The 14,884-nt window shown below is 53.2% G+C and overlaps 1 protein-coding gene across 6 annotated transcripts; it reads left to right on the plus strand.

Annotated features, from left to right (window-relative positions):
* Positions 1 to 589: 589 nt before the first annotated feature.
* Positions 590 to 13,972, plus strand: Cercam (cerebral endothelial cell adhesion molecule). Of its 6 annotated transcripts, XM_050155283.1 has the most exons (14): positions 590 to 679; positions 1,771 to 1,869; positions 2,369 to 2,469; positions 4,451 to 4,561; positions 4,685 to 4,802; positions 5,756 to 5,890; positions 5,989 to 6,193; positions 8,125 to 8,244; positions 8,527 to 8,603; positions 8,678 to 8,784; positions 10,227 to 10,359; positions 11,966 to 12,093; positions 12,231 to 12,434; positions 13,031 to 13,972. In XM_050155283.1, the coding sequence occupies exons 4-14, from the start codon at positions 4,488 to 4,490 to the stop codon at positions 13,281 to 13,283; spliced, it is 1,554 nt and encodes a 517-aa protein (XP_050011240.1). In that variant the 5' UTR covers positions 590 to 679; positions 1,771 to 1,869; positions 2,369 to 2,469; positions 4,451 to 4,487; the 3' UTR covers positions 13,284 to 13,972. The 6 variants fall into 6 exon arrangements, with proteins under 6 accessions (XP_050011240.1, XP_050011239.1, XP_050011241.1 ...); XM_050155282.1 differs by lacking the exon at positions 590 to 679 and having other exon boundaries at positions 1,607 to 1,869; XM_050155280.1 differs by lacking the exons at positions 590 to 679; positions 1,771 to 1,869; positions 2,369 to 2,469 and adding an exon at positions 2,857 to 3,110 and having other exon boundaries at positions 13,031 to 13,283; positions 13,453 to 13,972.
* The last annotated feature ends 912 nt before the right edge of the window (positions 13,973 to 14,884 follow it).

The raw sequence follows: 14,884 nt of genomic DNA on the forward strand, positions 1-14,884 counted from the left end.
GGATGCCTGTGAACCCAGAATCCTCTTGCTCTAGCTGCCCAGCTCTAAGATGAAGTATACGCCATGGTGCCTAGCTCAAGGAAGTTTTTGCTCACAGTTTTGGAGATGGGGTGGGGGGATCTAAGAACAAGGTCCAGAAGATCCGGTGTCTGGTGAGGGCCTGTTCCTCACAGATAGCACCTTGCAGTTTGAGGACCTCTCTTGGGTCTTCTTTATTTTGGGGAGAGAGAGAGAGAAAAAGCCAGGCGTGGTGGCACATGTTTTTAATCCCAGCAGAGAAAGGTGGATCTCTTAGTTTGAAGACAGAAACCCTGTCTTGAAAAAAAAGGAAAAACAAAGAAAGAAAAAAACTGTGTTTATGTGTTTGACTATTTTGCCGGCTGGTGTGCTTATGTACCATATGAGTGTCTGGTAGAGGCGAGAAGAGGGTGTCAGAACCCCTGGAGCTGGAGTTAGAGATGTCTGTGAGTCTCCACGTGAGTGCTGGGAATGCAGATTCTCTGCGAAAATAGTCAGTGCTTTTAACTGCTCAGCCATTTCTTCAACCCCACTTTTGATGTTTTGTTTTGTTTGTTTTTCAAAACAGGGTTTCTCTGTGTAGTAATTCTGGCTGTCCTGGAACTCACTCTGTAGCCCAGACATCCTGCCTGCCTCTGTCTTCCAAGTGCTGTGATTAAAGGTATGTGCCATTCACCCCTGCCCCGCCCCATCTCTTCAGCCACATTGTTTACTGATTTTTTAAATATTTATTTATTATGTATACAATATTCTGTGTGTATGCCTGAAGGCCAGAAGAGGGCGCCAGACCTCTTTACAGATGGTTGTGAGCCACCATGTGGTTGCTGGGAATTGAACTCAGGACAATGCTCTTAACCACTGAGCCATCTCTCCAGCCCTTTATTGATTATTTTTGAGATGAGGTCTTACTGTAGGCTGGCCATCCTCCTGCCTCAGGCTTTTAAGTGCTGGAATTGCAAGTGTGACCCACCAGTCTCAGCCCTTCCCTCCTCCTTCTCCTTCTCCTCCTCCTCCTCTTCCTCCTCCTCCTCCTCTTCCTCCTCTTCTTTTTTGAGACCGGGTTTCTCTGCAGCTTTGGAGTCTGTCCTGGAACTCACTTTGTAGGCCAAGCTGGCCTCAAACTCACAGACATCCACCTGTCTCTGCCTCCAGAGTCGTGGGATTAAAGGTGTGTGCCACCACACACCTGGCCCTTCATTTTTTTTAGATCTATTTATTTGTTTGTTTATTATGTGCCTGCACACCAGAAGAGGGCGCCAGATCTCATTATAGATGGTTGTGAGCACTGTGTTGTTGCTGGAAATTGAACTCAGAACCTCAGTCAGTGCTCTTTTTTTTAAGTTTTTTTAATATTTATTTATTATTTATTATGTATACAATAGTCTATCTGTGTGTATGCAGAAGGCCAGAAGAGGGCACCAGACCTCATTACAGATGGTTGTGAGCCACCATGTGGTTGCTGGGAATTGAACTCAGGACCTTTGGAAGATCAGGCAATGCTCTTAACCACTGAGCCATCTCTCCAGTCTCTCCTCTTTTCCTAGTCCCATGGTGATGTTGACTAGATCTCACCTTTGAGTGTGTGTGGGGCACACTCTGACCACATCACTTCTGCACTAATCCATGGGCAGAGGCTCTACATGTGTAGGATGGGACAGCTTTAGGGAGAATCCTCACTGGGGACTGGGAATGCCTCTGCCAGGGACTGACAAGCAAGAGGGAGGAGGTTTCCAGGGGTCCTTCTCATTGCAGGACCATTGGCCCGAAAATAGCCCACCAGGAAGCCGTAACCAGAGCTAGGCTAGAGATCTGACTCCAGGGTTCAGCCCCCAGGATGCAGTTCGTCACCAGGTAAACCTTTCTTTACTGAACTTATTCCTTCCCTTCCGGTCAGTATAGGTAGTGTGCACCAGCTCTGTGTGCGCTTTCCCTTCCCTAAAGCCAGAACAGGCGAAGGGGAACCCTGGGAAGCAGACACATAAGTGGAGCGAAGGTGAATATAAAGGTCTCTCTTTCAATCTGGCTCAGACTCTGTGTGTGTGTGTGTGGGGGGGGAGAAATCCTCAAATGCGTTCTTTCTCAAGGACCCCTAGCAAACCCTCATGTTAGGTGTTATCAATCAGGTTTTACCTGTGAGGATGGGGAGACTCAGGGAAAAGCTGGTGACAGATGCCTAGCTGGAACTTTAGGAGCCCTTATCCCCACCCCGACCCTTTCACCCCACAGGGTCCTAAGACTCGCCCTATCCCAGAGGAGGCTGTATCTCCTATTTTGGCTGAGTCACCACCAGGGGTTCTGTGGTGCTCTCCAAGTCCTAAACTCAATCTGAGTGGGCTTTGCTTACTTTAAGGGCCGGAGCGTGGAAGGTGATGAGAAAACGCGCCCAGATCAGCGGCACCCGGTCCCCGCCCCAGCCGGGCTTGCTCTCCAGCCCATCGCGTCATCAGGAGGGTATGTGGAGTTCCCACATGGGGCCGCCAGAGGGCGCCGCAGACAGAGCAGGGGTCGGAAGTCGGGGCTCCCCGCGAAGCCGGCAGCCTCAGGTCCACCGCTGAGGGTCAGGGAGCCAGGATTCCGGGGTGCCCGAATAGCAGGAGTGAGATGAACGTCCAGGGTGCGACGGGTACACCATGGTCCCCGGATCCTCCCTGGCTTGTCGTCGCCTTTTGAGGTCCACACAGAGGGCAACCCTGGGGACGCGACTGGAACAGGTGTCTGACCCTGGACATCTAGAGCCCAGGCTGAAAAGAGGACAGCGGAGCCTGCAGGCGCCCGCCAGGGGCATAGGGGCCCCCACTGCTGTGACCACGCCCCTCAAAGACCCCGCCTCCATGCCCCGCCCGTCCCGCCCCCTCCCTGCCGAGGTGGGAGACCCGGGGGCCTCCGCAGCCACCCAGTCCCGCCATGAGCATTGCTTCGCTCCTACCTCTGCTGTTTCTGCTGGGACCACGGCTCCAGGCTGCGGGTGTCACAGAGCCAACGCTGCCCACTGTGGTCCTTGCTATCCTGGCCCGCAATGCCGAGCACTCTCTGCCCCACTACTTGGGCGCACTGGAGCGCCTGGACTACCCCCGGGCCAGGCTGGCCCTCTGGTGAGAGATCCATGGGTGGGCATATCTGGGCATCAAGTCCCAGGATCCAGGAAAGCCTTTGACCGGGAGGCCTTGTAGCTCCTGCCCAGACACCACCCGGGCAAGCTCCTCCCTCCCAGACATGCCCGAAGGGCCTCAAGCCCTACAGCGGGGTCCCTAAGCTATCAAGGGGCAAGGGCAGACCTCTGAGGACACGGGGCCGGCGCAAGGACATCCACCCCTCCTTTGGGCCTCCTACTCATCCCGGGCTTACCCTGAGTTAAGGTTAGGCCTGTCCTTTCTGACCCAGCCCTTGGAGCTCACACTGCATCTCAGTGGGGACCTGTGGTCAACTTGATTAGGAGTAGAACAAACTGGAGCCTCGGAACAAGGATCGGTCAGACTGGAGTTTTCTAGAGAGCAGGTGGAGGGAGCCCTCAGCTCCAGGCTGCATGCTGGGCAGGGGTATCAGGCTGAGTCCCCTCCCCAGGGGTACTGCCTCTCTCTCCAGGTAGAGGGACTGGTGGGTTCCTGGTGGGGCTGAGGTCCCATAGGCCGCTGGGCGCAGAGGCTACAGCAGCCTGTGAAAGTCTAAACAAGGAGGAGCCCAAGCCGAGGCTGGAGATAACTGCTCCTCACAGCACACCAAAGTTGGGCTGGGGTGGAGCTGTGGCCCGGGGAGCTGCCCACAGTCACCACAGTTTGGGAGTTAGTTCCCACCCTTGTAGGACTTGACACGTAGTTAGTCTTCACTTGTGGGGAACTGGCTTAAAGGGGCAGTATCGCCTAAAACCTGGGCTCCTGACTAAGTGTCCCACCTCCGTTATATGAGTCCCTTCCCCAACAGAGGGAAAGCTGTGTTCCATGGTAACAGAGCATGGGCCTCCAGCACTTTCCTAGGTTGCTTAGAGCGGTGTAGCCCTCAGCACCACTCAGGGTAGAGAAACTGTTTTGTCTGACTCGGAGATGGAAAGGGCCTGGCCTGTGGTGCCAAGAAGACAGAAAGCAATGAGGGGACTCTAGCAGGTGCAGTCTCAAGGTCAAGTGCGTCTTTCACAGGGCATCAGGCTGAGGCTGTGGCTCAGTGGTCGGGGTGCTTGCTGTGTACAAGTTCCTAGGTTCAATCCCAGCACAATGCCCAAAATTAGAAGGGAGGATGTGAAGCCCAGAGAGGAGCAGAACTTGCCTGGGGTCACACAGCGCAACCGGCCCACTCCACTGCAGCATGCCTCTCCCCCACAGCTCTCAAGACAGATCAGACTTGGGGGTGGCCAAGGGCACTTCAAAGACAAGTGCACCTCGGAGCTCCTGCCCTTCGGTGGTGGCCGTGGTCTCTCAGTCTTCCTGTCCTGTGCCCTCAGGTGTGCCACAGATCACAACGTGGACAACACCACAGCGATGTTGAGGGAGTGGCTGGCTGCTGTGGGCCGCGACTATGCGGCTGTCGTCTGGAAGCCTGAGGAGGAGGCCAGGTGACCCGAGGGCAAGGATTCTGGAGACGATAGAAAGCAGCTGTTACCAGTGTCAGCCAGTCCCCAGAACAGGCTGTCCACTGCCCTGCAGAGGAGAACATCTCACCTCTTTGCCCCCCCCAGGCCCTACCCAGATGAACAGAGCCCCAAGCACTGGACCAGAGAAAGACATCAGTTTGTGATGGAGCTGAAGCAGGAAGCCCTGACCTTTGCCAGGGCCTGGGGAGCTGACTACATCCTGGTGAGGAGGCCTGGCCTGGGATTAGGTAGGAGCGGGAGGGATTGGTAACCCCAACGGAAGTCTTGGTTATGACCAAACCACCAGGCTGAATCATGAGCCGAGACCCTGCATTTAAGCTCATACTGGGACATACCTTAGTTTATGTGCTGTGCCTAGCCTGAATCCCAGGACTAGAGCACAGAGTAGATTTTTTTAATTATTTTGTTTTATTTATTTATTTATTTATTTATTTGCTTTTTCAAGACAGGTTTTTTTTTTCTGTGTAGCTCTGGATGTCCTGGAACTCACTCTGTAACTGGTCTCAAACTCAAATATCCGCCTGCCTCTGCCTCCTGAGTGCTGGGAGTAAAGGCGTGCGCCACCACCACCCTGGGCTTATTTTTGTTTTCTGTCAGCCTGTATGTCTGTGCAGCTTGTGCATGCAGTGCCCAGAGAGGCCAGAAGAGGGCATCAGATCCCCTGGAAATGGAGCCACACTCAATAGTGAGCCACCATATGGTTGATGGACAAGCCCAGGACTTTTCCCCTCAGAGCAGTTCTGTGGGTCCCCTCTAGGCTAGATCTCAGATAAGCTTCTCAGAGCCATACCTGGTCTACTCTGAGCTAGTGTCTCAGCTCGGCCTCTTGTCAGAAGCGGACTGTGTTGGTTAGGTCTCCCCACACCAATTACTTGTATCCTGTGTGAATGTGTGTAAATGCACACGCATCATGGTATGTGGACGCAAGGGACAGCTTTCAGAGTCGGCTCCTTCCTTCTACCGTGTGGGTTTGAGGCCAAAGTCAAGTCGTCAGGCTTGGCAGCAAGTGCCTTACCTCTCCAGCCACCTCTCTGGTCACCGTCAGAGCCATCTGTGGGCACAGGCGCCTAGAGCCACTCTAAGGAATTCCTATTCAGTGAGCTCTTTGGTCCTGAGGCTCAGACAGAATTCCTGTGACATCTTCCTTCCCCAAAGTTCGCAGACACAGACAACATTCTCACCAACAACCAGACTCTGCGGCTTCTCACAGCGCGGCAGTTGCCGGTGGTGGCCCCAATGCTGGACTCCCAGACCTACTACTCCAACTTCTGGTGCGGAATCACGCCCCAGGTGAGGCTGGGAGGACTCCGAGAGCACAGAGCCTGAGGCTTCGGGGCCTTTGGGCTGGGACAGGCCTGGGCCTCAGCCCCAAACCTGCCTTTCTTCAGGGCTACTATCGCCGCACAGCTGAATACTTCCCTACCAAGAACCGCCAGCGCCAGGGCTGCTTCCGGGTCCCTATGGTCCACTCTACCTTCCTGGTGTCCTTGAAGACTGAGGAGTCAGCCCAGCTGGCTTTCTACCCACCTCATCCCAACTACACTTGGCCTTTTGACGACATCATTGTCTTCGCCTATGCCTGTCAGGCTGCTGGTGAGGACCGGGCCTCCTCGAGCATTGCTTGGAGGCCCCTGGGGCTTTGCACCACTGGGTCCCCCTGTTTAGCATGCCATTTTCCACCCCACATTTCGTCCTGTCAAGTCCTGTTGGTTCTTTGGGCCCTAACCTGTCTTACGTCTCTTGCCCAGCAGAGGAGACAGACTCTGGCTGTTCCCGTCTGGGCAGTTTCAGTTACTGCTTCATCAGGCAGGTGCCTGTGGAGCATCCACTGGTGATGTGTGGCAGTCAGGCAGAGGACTTCACAGTCAGGCATGTGTGACAGTCAGGCAGAGGGCTTCACAAACCAGTATCCAGTCATGACTGACAAGGAGGCCTTGATTACATGTGTGCTGACAGCTCAGGCCAGAATGGATTTAGTCAGAGAAGACCTCAGGAAGGAAGGAAACTCTTGGCTGGCATCCAGAGTCTGGGCAGACAGTAATAAAGCAAATAGCAAATACCTTTAGCTTCTGAGCCATCTCACACACATGCTTTCAGTAGAGTTGTTTTTTTCCAAAGGTTTATCATCTATCTATCTATCTATCTATCTATCTATCTATCTATCTATCTATTTGTGTTTTTTTTTTCCAAGACAAGGGCTCACTATGTATCTCTGACTGTTCTGGAACTCATTCTGTAGACCAGGCTGGCCTTGAACTCAGAAATCCACCTGCCTCTGCATCCCAAGTGCTGGGATTAAAGATGTGCACCACTATACCTGGCATTATTATTTATTTTTATGCTATGTGCATGAATGTTTGCCTGTGTGCATGTATGTATGTGTACCTCATGGGTGCAGTGCCATGGGAGGCCAGAAGAGGGAGTCTGACACCCTGGACTGGATTTGAAGGGAGTTGTGAACTAAGGTCTTCTGCAGGAGCAGCAAGTGCTGAGCCATCTCTCCCTCACCCCATAATAATAACAACAATAATAAAAATTATTGTTGTTGTTGTTGTTGTTTGTTTTTTCGAGACTGGGTTTCTCTGTGTAGCTTTGGAGCATGTCCTGAAACTCACTCTGTAGACCAGGCTAGCCTCAAACTCACATAGGTTTGTCTGCTTCTGCCTCCTAAGTGCTGGATTAAAGGTGTGCACCACCACCTGACCTGTAATTATTTTTAAGAGGAAAGTTACTTAGAAAGGAAGTGTTTAGGTATGTGTGGGATAAATCCAATTCCAAGAAATCTGGCATGCTGGCATATGCCTTCCATCCCAGCACTCCAGATCTCAGAGAGTTCAAGGTCATCCTAGGCTATGTGAGGAGTTCCAGGATAGCTAAGGCTACAAAGTGAGACCCTGTCTCCATCTGCCCTCCCCCTACCAAAAATACCCCAACAATCCCAAGGAAGAGCTGAGGATAAGATTAAGGCAGTGATGCTGGACACTGTGCTTGTGAAGGCTGTGGCACTGGGGTTTGAACTCAGACCGAGGCTGACTTGTAACTAGGATTCTGACTGTCTGGTGTTGGGGAAACTTTACTGGGGGTCAGGGAGGGTTAGAGGTATCTATCAAGCCCCAGAGCAAGCAGTGTGTCCTTAGGGTGCTGGTGAATCAGAAGGGGTGCTGATTGTTTTGACCCCGAGGTGTTGGAGAAGTCTACAGTGTGTAAACAAGTAAGACAAAAACTACTGGAGATGTGGCCTGGTGCCTTCATCAGTGTGGCAAAACTGAGTCCCAGACGAGACTTGGGGCCAGGTAGTGGTATGCATGCCTTTAATCCCAGCACTCAGGAGGCAAAGGCAGGTGGATCTCTGTGAGTTAGAGGCCAGCCTGGTCTACAGAACAAGGTTCAGGAGAGCCAGAACTGTTACACAGAGAAACCCTGTCTCGAAAAACAAAAACAAACAAACAAAAAGATTTGGGTCACTGGCGGTGTCTCCTGACAGACTCACCCCAACGCCAGCACTCAGGGGAGCCTTTCTGCAGGGGTCTCGGTGCAAGTGTGCAATGACCATCGCTACGGGTACATGAACGTGGCAGTGAAGCCCCATGAGGGGCTGGAGGAAGAGAAGACCAACTTCATCCATCTGATTCTGGAAGCACTGGGTGAGGCTGGGGTTCCTCCCTTCCCACAGTGCTCCTTGTCTAGGTGTAGATTTAAGCGTGTCTGGGTGCCTGCCTTGCTTTGAACTCGTGTCATGACAGTGAGAGAGTCCCTTTCCCTGTGGTACCTCAGTCTTCTGATCTGTAGAATGGGGTAGGAGCTCGGGGAGCCCATCCTGTTAGGTGTTCTGCTGGAGTGATAGGAATGAAGCTGGGGCTGTGTCTGTGACCAGAAGCCAGTAGGGAGTCATGCCTGGGGGTCGGGGCTGTTGTTTCCTTTTACAGTGGATGGACCCCCTATGCTGGCCTCAGCTCATGTGTCTCGGCCCCCAAAGAAGCCCAACAAGATGGGATTTGATGAAGTAAGTCTCCAGTCTATCGGGTTGGGGTCGGGTGAATGAGCTACCCTCTCTAGACTTACCTCTGCTTCCTCTAGGTCTTTGTCATCAGCCTGGCCCGCAGACCCCAGCGCCGGGCTCGGATGCTGACCTCTCTCTGGGAGATGGAGATCTCTGCTCAGGTAGTAGATGCTGTGGATGGCAGGTGAGGCTCCCACGGATGGGTCTCAGGGACCATAAAACCCACCTGAGATCCTAGGAGTGGGCAAACAGAACAGTTGCATGAACATCCTAAACATCCAGGAGGTAGCCACATGGGGCCTGGGGCCTGCTGTCTTAGGAGTGCCAGCACAGGCCGGCAGGATGAGATGTCCTCCCGCAGTCCACCCAAAGGCAGTGCAGAGGGCTTCGGGGCCTGGGTTGAGGCCTGTCACGTACTGGCTGTATGAACCCTCTCAAGCTGGCCCATCTCTCAGCCTCACTTACAAAAGATGTACCTCATCATACTTGGTTCTTGTGGTCCAGTGAGACACTTAGGCAGGATCCAGCACCTAGAAAGTACCCCAAGGGGCGGGTGGCCGGTCTCAGGGATGTTCTAGAATTAGGCCCCTGAGGGACCGGAGTGTGGAGTGCGCAAGAAGTGCGGCTGTGTTCCCCAGGGATCCAGAGGCCACGTTATTGCTACCAGGGTCACATGGCCCATATGCCAGCTGCTGTTTGCTTCAAACCCCCAGGTCCTTTTTGTTCACATGTATAAAAAGTATTTTATGTATATAAATAATACATAATACACAATTTTACATAAATAACATGCTTTGATCATATTTCTCTATTATCCTTTTGAGGTTTATTTAGAAATATTTTAAGTGGCACACATGTGCCACGGTGTTCCTGTGGCGGTCAGAGGACAAGTTTTGGGAGCCATCCTCTCCTTCCACTGTGGGACCAGGGGACCGAATTCACATTCTCAGGATTTCAGGTCAAACACTATGTCCCACTGAACCATCCCACTGGTCCTAGGCTTGGTTTTTTTGAGACAGGGTCTTGTAGCTGAGTTTGGTCTTGAACTTATTGTGTAAATGAGGATGGCATTGAATCCCTGACCCTTCTGCTTCGACCTCCCAAGAGCTGGACTTAAACAGGTGCATCAGGAGTTGCTTTATTCTGTCTGTGTGTGCGCCTCTCTCCTTCCCTCCTTCACGCTCAATATAGGATCTCACACAGCCCTGACTGGCCTGGAACTCACTGTGTAGACCAGGCTTGGCCTCAGATCCACAAGGATCTGCCTGCCTCTCTCTCCCAAGCTCTTAGATTACAGGCCTGCACCATTATACCTGGCTATCTTGTGGGATGTCTGTCCTTTACTGGACCTTGGTGCAGGAAATCTCTAGCAGGTTGTCCACTCGTCCTGGGCTGCCTCCCCCTGTACAGATTCCAAAGTCCCTTCTCCTGAGGCTTCCTTACGGAGGCTAGAGTTCTAGCTTAGAAGCTAAATCCAGACCATGACAGCTTCCAGCCACACGGAGTTACAAAGCTGGATCCTCCCCTAAAGCAGGCTCCTGTGTGATTCCAACACCTATAGGGAGGCCCCTCTGGATGGGGGCTCTGCTTGGCACGTGTCACCCCACTTATGCTTGTGTCTTGTAGGACACTCAACAGCAGCATCCTTAAGCACCTGGGTGTGGACCTGCTCCCTGGCTACCAGGACCCTTACTCGGGCCGCACACTGACCAAGGGTGAGGTGGGCTGCTTCCTCAGCCACTACTCCATCTGGGAAGAGGTGAGGATACTTGTCCTCTGGCACATGCCCTTCAGGGACAGCAGAGAGACTGGCTATCTTAGTCACTGCTGCGTGTCAGGCACACAGGTGGTTGAGCCACTGTGTGAATAAATGTACCCAGAAAAAAGGCTCACTGGACCTTCTTCATGGTCAATGCTTCCCTGGCACCCCTGAGAGGTGACCTTATTCATTCTATTGTCTCTGGCGAGCACTGGCTGTTCCCTAAAAGGGACTCTTGTCTGGTATCACAGGGGACAAGTAAAGAATGTCTGTCTCATTCCTACAAGGGAGAGACCCTGTGGGTGGGAAGATGGCTCAGTGGTAGAGCGCTTGCTGGGGAAACAGGAGGACCAGAACACAGATCCAGGTTCAGTGAGTGACCCTGCCTCAAAAATTATGACAGGTGCTACCTTTAATCCCAGTACCCGGGAGGCAGAGGCAGGTGGATCTCTGTAAGTTTGAGGCTAGCCTGGTTTACAGAGCGAGTTCTAGGACAGCCAAGGCTACACAGAGAAACCCTGTCTCAAAAACTGAAAAGAGGTGGGGGGACTGGAGAGATGGCTCAGTGGTTAAGAGGACTAACTGCTCTTCCAGAGGACCCAGGTTCAATTCCTAGCAACCACATGACAGCTCACAACTGTCTGTACCTCTAGTTCCAGGGGATCTGACACCTTCACAGCAATGCACATAAAATAAATTAAAAAAAAAAAAAAAGATGTCATGCCATAGAGAAAGACACCCCCACATTGACCCTGGTCTCCAAATGTAAGCACAAACACACATAAAAGGAAGGAAACAACCTGGGTCTCAGAAATCAGGAGAGGCCCAAGGCTGCATTTTGTGGAAGCGGTGCAGGTGGTTCTGTCAGTCTGCCTTGCCTTGGGGTCAGGGAAGGCAGGGAGAAGAGCCTTCCAGGCTGTACACTCAGGTACATGCTAGGCTTCAGTCTCTGGCTGGGGCAGCAGCGTTGAGAACTGGAGGGCACTGGGTCCCCGAGGGTGCCCCCTCCAGGAGGCAGTGTGCATAAACCTTGTTTTTCTTTTCTTCTGTTGCCGGGGAGTGTGTGATCTTGTTTCTGTTGGCCATCTGTGAGCAGATTGAAAGAATGACCCAGTTGGCTTTCTACCCAGATGATTTCACATTCTTTCCACATTTTCCATAGTTACAAAAGTAGCTTTTCTTGATGATTTTAGGGGCTGGAATCTCTTACGCTCCCTACCCACCCCAGCTTCAGGTGACAGACAGAGCATGCATGCATGCACCTGTGCTTCTCCGAGGCTGAGCAATGGCGCAGGTTCCTGGGAGAGCGTAGTTTTCAGTAACTGTGGCCAAAATGTGTGAATAAATGCACCCAGAAATGACTGTCACCATGAATCTCCTGTCAGCTACACCAGGGTGTGGGAACTCAAGGGTCTTGAATGTCAGAGCAAGAGGAACTCAGTCCCCACCAGTGGGAGCCCCAGCAGGCTTTGGAGTAGCTACATGATACGGCCAGGGCTTGGTATGTGGCACTTAGCCAGGAGGGGTGTGCTGGCCTGAGTCCAGGCAGGTAGGAAAAGGGCAGCTCAGATCTGCAGAGTTTTCTCCCCTGTCATGTGTCCCACAGGTGGTTGTCAGGGGCCTGGCCAGGGTTGTGGTGTTTGAGGATGACGTCCGCTTTGAGGACAACTTCCGGAGGCGGCTGGAACGGCTGATGGAGGACGTGGTGACCCAGAAGCTTTCGTGGGACCTGATGTAGGCAGACTCTGGGGTCTGCTTCTGCTGGGATCCTAGCTAGCACTTCCCACATAGCCTGGCCTTAGCATACCTGTGGGAGGGCCAGGATACCCCAGGCTCTATAGTAACCCTGTCACCCTCGGTGTCGTTTGCAGCTACCTTGGCCGGAAGCAGGTGAACCCTGAGGAGGAGGTGGCCGTGGAGGGTCTGCCGGGTCTGGTGGTGGCTGGGTACTCCTACTGGACATTAGCATACACCTTGAGCCTGGCAGGCGCTCGCAAACTGTTAGCCTCCCGGCCTCTGCAACGCATGCTGCCTGTGGATGAGTTCCTGCCCATCATGTTTGATCAACACCCAAAGTGAGAACTGGGTGGGGAAGGGCAGGGTCATTCTAGCCAGGGGCCCACTACAGAAAACCCTCACTAGGCAGCTGAAGAGAGGGAGATGGTCAAGGTTCACCCATGTGGCCTTGGTGAACCCACTCAAAAGTTGCCCAGGTACCAGGCCCAGCTAGATGTGAACACTGTGCTGTCCATTCTCATGTGGGTTCTATTTTTAGATTTATATTTAATTTTGAATTATGTGTATCTGTGTGTGGGTATGTGTATATGAGCAAAGGTGTCCAAGGAGGCCAGAAGAGGGCACAGATCCCCCTACAGCTGGACTTACAGGTAGTCGAGAGCCACTTGACGTGGGTGCTGGAGCCCTGAACAAGCAGTTAACACTCTTACAGGCTGAGCCATCTCTCCAGCCCCTGTGCATGTGGTTTTCAATCCTATGGCTCAGTACTGAGCCTCAGTGCCCTCATCATGGGGTGGGCACTGAATAGCTGTGAGGACTAACGGGGCAGGGCAGAGGTAGAGCAGACAGCCAAGGTCCCAGCTCCGGATGAGCATCACAGGGTCTAGAAGGAGAGTTGCTCCAGTCCACCTAAGCTTTCTTCTCTCACCCACAGTGACCAGTACAAGGCATACTTCTGGCCTCGGGACCTCCAAGCCTTCTCAGCCCGGCCTCTGCTTGCCTCCCCCACCCACTATGCGGGAGATGCTGAGTGGCTCAGTGACACAGAGACATCTTCCCCCTGGGATGATGACAGTGGCCGCCTCATTAGCTGGACTGGCTCTCAGAAGACTCTTCGCGGCTCCCACCTGCACCTGGCTGGCAGCAGTGGATATAGCCTCCATCCTCACCCCAGGGATGAGCTCTAGGTGAGGCTGGGCCTGGAAGAGGACCAGTCCGTGGTCCCTTTCTTTCTACCTTAGCTCCCTGCTTCTCTTCCCTTCTCCTACTCCACCCCCATCTCTTGAGCTTTTCCTCTTGATTTCTCTAGCTTTGTCTCCATCTGTCTTGTGTTTGTCTGTCTGCCTCTCTCCACAGCTGTTGGTGTCTCTGTCTGACTCTCCCTTGCTCCCTTCTTGCCCCCTCAGCCTCTAGCCGATGAGGTCTGAGTTGGAACTCCAAAGGAGCAACAAGAACAGAGAGGAGAGTCTCAGCAGAAGCCTGACTGTTCTCTTGGGCTCCACCATCTTCCACTTCTGGAGCCCTCCCAGGTTGGGAGAGCTATTCTGAGATAGTCCATTCCCTGAATGTCAGAATGAGAAGACAAGACTCAGACTCTTGATTCCACACACAGATTTGGAGCCCAGTGGGCTCAGGAACAAGGGAGGCCCCAGCCTTTGGGTTTCAAGCTGGCCAGACCCTAGAATCCTGACTCCTGCCCTCTCTGAGGACTCAGCTGCCTCCATCTACCTCCACCTCAGCCCCGTCCCTGGCTTCACATCTGGGGCTCACGAGCACCCTTCTCCCTGGCTGGCAGAAAGTGCGGGAAGGCGGGAGGCACACCTGGTGCCTGGCACACAGTAGGCCTTCAATAAAAGTCCTCTGCGTTGGTACTTTATACTTCACTAACAGCTGAGCCTCTCTGCATCTCACCAGGCCCAGGCAGGAAATCCCTGAGTTAGGGACAGAGAGTGAGGGCAGAGGAAGAGTGCTCAAGTTGGCAGGTGCTTGCTTCCTGGCTGGGTGGCTGGGTGGCCATGTCCCTTTCGGTAGGTGGAGGTAGAGCTTCTGAGCAGAATGGGCACTCACAGCACCCTCAGCCTTTGCTTGTCAGCTTGGGCCCAGTCAAGGTCCAGCCAGAGGTCACCCCCACTCCTGCCTTTTGGATTTCTGCTCTGTGACTGCAATCCTTGTGTCCATAAGAATCCCAGTACTGTGCTGGGGAGATCCCAGTTCTCTTCGGGACCTAAGGAATGCCACCAGAAGGCACCAGCTGGAAGGGTGCTTGTCTTGTGGGCCAGGTTCTTTCCTTCTTCTGAACCCACAATGGAGAAGGGAGGATGGGGAATTTAGAGTCAATCCAGAGAGGCAGCAGAGATGTTATAGGCTACTCCACATGCTGCACCCTTCTGCTTGGGAAGTGGGGGACTCCCCTTCAACTAGTCACAAAGGAACAGGTCTCTGGGCGAACCAGCCTTCAGGCGCTTGTCCTTAGCTGACTGTAAGATCGAGGGGGAGGGGACTCCTTGTCTTGATCAGGGCTGCCTTAGCTCCCACCAACGCAAACAGGCTCTCTCCTTCAGAGGCGCCCTTTTCCCACCTGTCCTCCACGTTCCTTTGGACATGAGTTATATGAGTGCCCTATAGTGGCAGAGTCCACTGGTACCCCCTGAGGTTGGGCTCTCAGCGGGCTCTGTCCTTGGGTGAGGACCTGCCTTGGCTCCGAGGACTCTCAGAGCTGAGGGTGAGAAGCTCTTTTGAGGGTAAAAACCATTACCTCTGGGTGGCTGTGATCAGGAGCAAGTAACAT

This window comes from Alexandromys fortis, unplaced genomic scaffold (genome assembly GCF_014885135.2).
Source record: "Alexandromys fortis isolate MF-2015 unplaced genomic scaffold, M_Fortis_MF-2015_v1.1 scaffold_72, whole genome shotgun sequence".
In the NCBI taxonomy this organism is placed as follows: domain Eukaryota; kingdom Metazoa; phylum Chordata; class Mammalia; order Rodentia; family Cricetidae; genus Alexandromys; species Alexandromys fortis.

Coding starts and splice junctions, on each gene's coding strand:
- Cercam (XM_050155280.1), top strand. CDS start 2,923: ATGAGCATTGCTTCGCTCCTACCTCTGCTGTTTCTGCTGGGACCACGG. Junction 8,785..10,226: donor GTAGATGCTGTGGATGGCAG/GTGAGGCTCCCA, acceptor TGTGTCTTGTAG/GACACTCAACAGCAGCATCC. Junction 12,435..13,030: donor ATGTTTGATCAACACCCAAA/GTGAGAACTGGG, acceptor TCTCACCCACAG/TGACCAGTACAAGGCATACT.